Source organism: Opisthorchis viverrini, assembly GCF_000715545.1.
Source record: "Opisthorchis viverrini unplaced genomic scaffold opera_v5_326, whole genome shotgun sequence".
Taxonomy (NCBI): domain Eukaryota; kingdom Metazoa; phylum Platyhelminthes; class Trematoda; order Opisthorchiida; family Opisthorchiidae; genus Opisthorchis; species Opisthorchis viverrini.
The window spans coordinates 138,904-140,589 of record NW_008751982.1 but is presented as its reverse complement, the minus strand read 5'-3'; the positions used below and the strand labels follow the sequence as shown (position 1 = coordinate 140,589).

The 1,686-nt window shown below is 44.7% G+C and overlaps 1 protein-coding gene across 1 annotated transcript in view; it reads right to left on the bottom strand.

Moving 5' to 3' along the window:
• Positions 1-1,414, bottom strand: part of T265_15020 (hypothetical protein) — a gene marked incomplete at both ends in the record, with an annotated part of 8,679 nt that extends 7,265 nt beyond the window's left edge. The window contains one exon of the mRNA XM_009176251.1: positions 1,232-1,414. Coding sequence (XP_009174515.1) covers positions 1,232-1,414 — 183 coding nt within the window. The remainder of the gene's footprint in view (positions 1-1,231) is intronic.
• Between the last annotated feature and the right edge of the window lie 272 nt (positions 1,415-1,686).

Here is a 1,686-nt window from a genome sequence, read left to right as displayed (position 1 = left end):
CTTGTGAGTAGTTTCCTTTCTAAAAATATACTGCGATATCTCAAAAATCGTGCCAACTGAATCCTGACGCAGCCTGTGTGCAGCACATTCAGTTAAAGACTGCTATAAACGAGAGATCCACTTGAGTCTCCCGTGAAAGTCCGGATGATATGAAAATGAGTGTATTTGTAGACAAAATATTCAGTTGTTCTTCGACTGAAATTGTTTCCTTGCACAAATGTGGTGAAAAGCGTATTAGATACCCCTGACCTTAGACATATTTTGATTGTTGCTCGTAAGCAATCAACCACAGTCACACACCAGCCGTGGTTTATTGTTTGTTTATGCACTCATTGTAGATATGCCAGAGGGCCAATCAAAATGCAGTACAATGTGGGGATCGACCAATAGGAGCACACAATTTGTCGTTTGCATCCGAGAAATCAATCAAACCAGACTGCAATTCCAAATTGGTTAAGCTGGTGGCTCTTTGGACGACTGACGTCACAACCCTTTCCTCATACCACCACCGATCTATAATTAGCTCAGAGGAAGAATAATTTCATCAGTTCACTGAACCTTCCCTCTGAGAAGTCGTCATTCGAGAAGCCGGCAAGATAGGTGACCACGTGATGTGGTTTCCGTTAGTGAAGGATGAGTGACACTGTATCCTGTTTGAGTGAGATCTAATCACGCTGCTGCTCAGGCGCTTGTTGCCAAGCCGTTCAAACATTTGACCGGAAGGTTGCGGGTTGGGAACTTCCTGGGTTTTTTAGATATGCACTGCTGACCACGTGAGTTTCCGTTAGTGAAGGATGAGTGACACTGTATCCTGTTTGAGTGAGATCTAATCACGCTGCTGCTCAGGCGCTTGTTGCCAAGCCGTTCAAACATTTGACCGGAAGGTTGCGGGTTGGGAACTTCCTGGGTTTTTTTAGATATGCACTGCTGATGTTTCCAAATAACAAAGGAACTTCTTTACAGTGCTTCTCGGCTTTTCAGCATAGATTGGCTCCACCGATAAAATGAAATCTGGACATCCCTAGAACAAACGCCCACCGCAATAAATAGCCCACTGATGATGTTTCCGAGATCTGTGACAAAGCGTTTGCCATCTAATTATCAATTCCGGAAAACAGAAAAACCAAACTATTACTTGAATTTTCATGCACATACAACACCCTCACGGTACAGGTGATGAACCTGTGAAAGGTTAATATCTACTGGTTACGTAAACCAGTCAAATTCTCACTGCCGACATCAGCCCGCAGAAGACTATGCTAAAATACCCTGCCTTTGGATGGGCTAATAAGTAATCTAGGACCACATCACTGTCTGTTGGTTTCCGGCAAGCAGTCGCTGTTAATTTCACACCACTCTCATCTGTCATGCGGTCAAGTGAGGGCGTTGCACCCAACGTGGACTCTAGCTCCATGCTAAACTTAACGTGAGGGTTCAAAGGTTGTATGGATTCTGGAATGTTTCGTGGAGTATCGACTCGGTGCACAGAGAAGATCGATCCAGCAGTAGCACAATTTGACGTAAAAAAAGCGACTTCAAGACAGCGGTTATCCGGTGGGTCTGATAAAGCGGCACCCAAGACGGGTATTGGTTCGGACACCAAGTCCCAACAAGGATTGGGTCGGAACAGGAGTTAGCTGACATGTAAAGTCATTAGAATGGGTATAAGTACAGCTCACGTGAGAG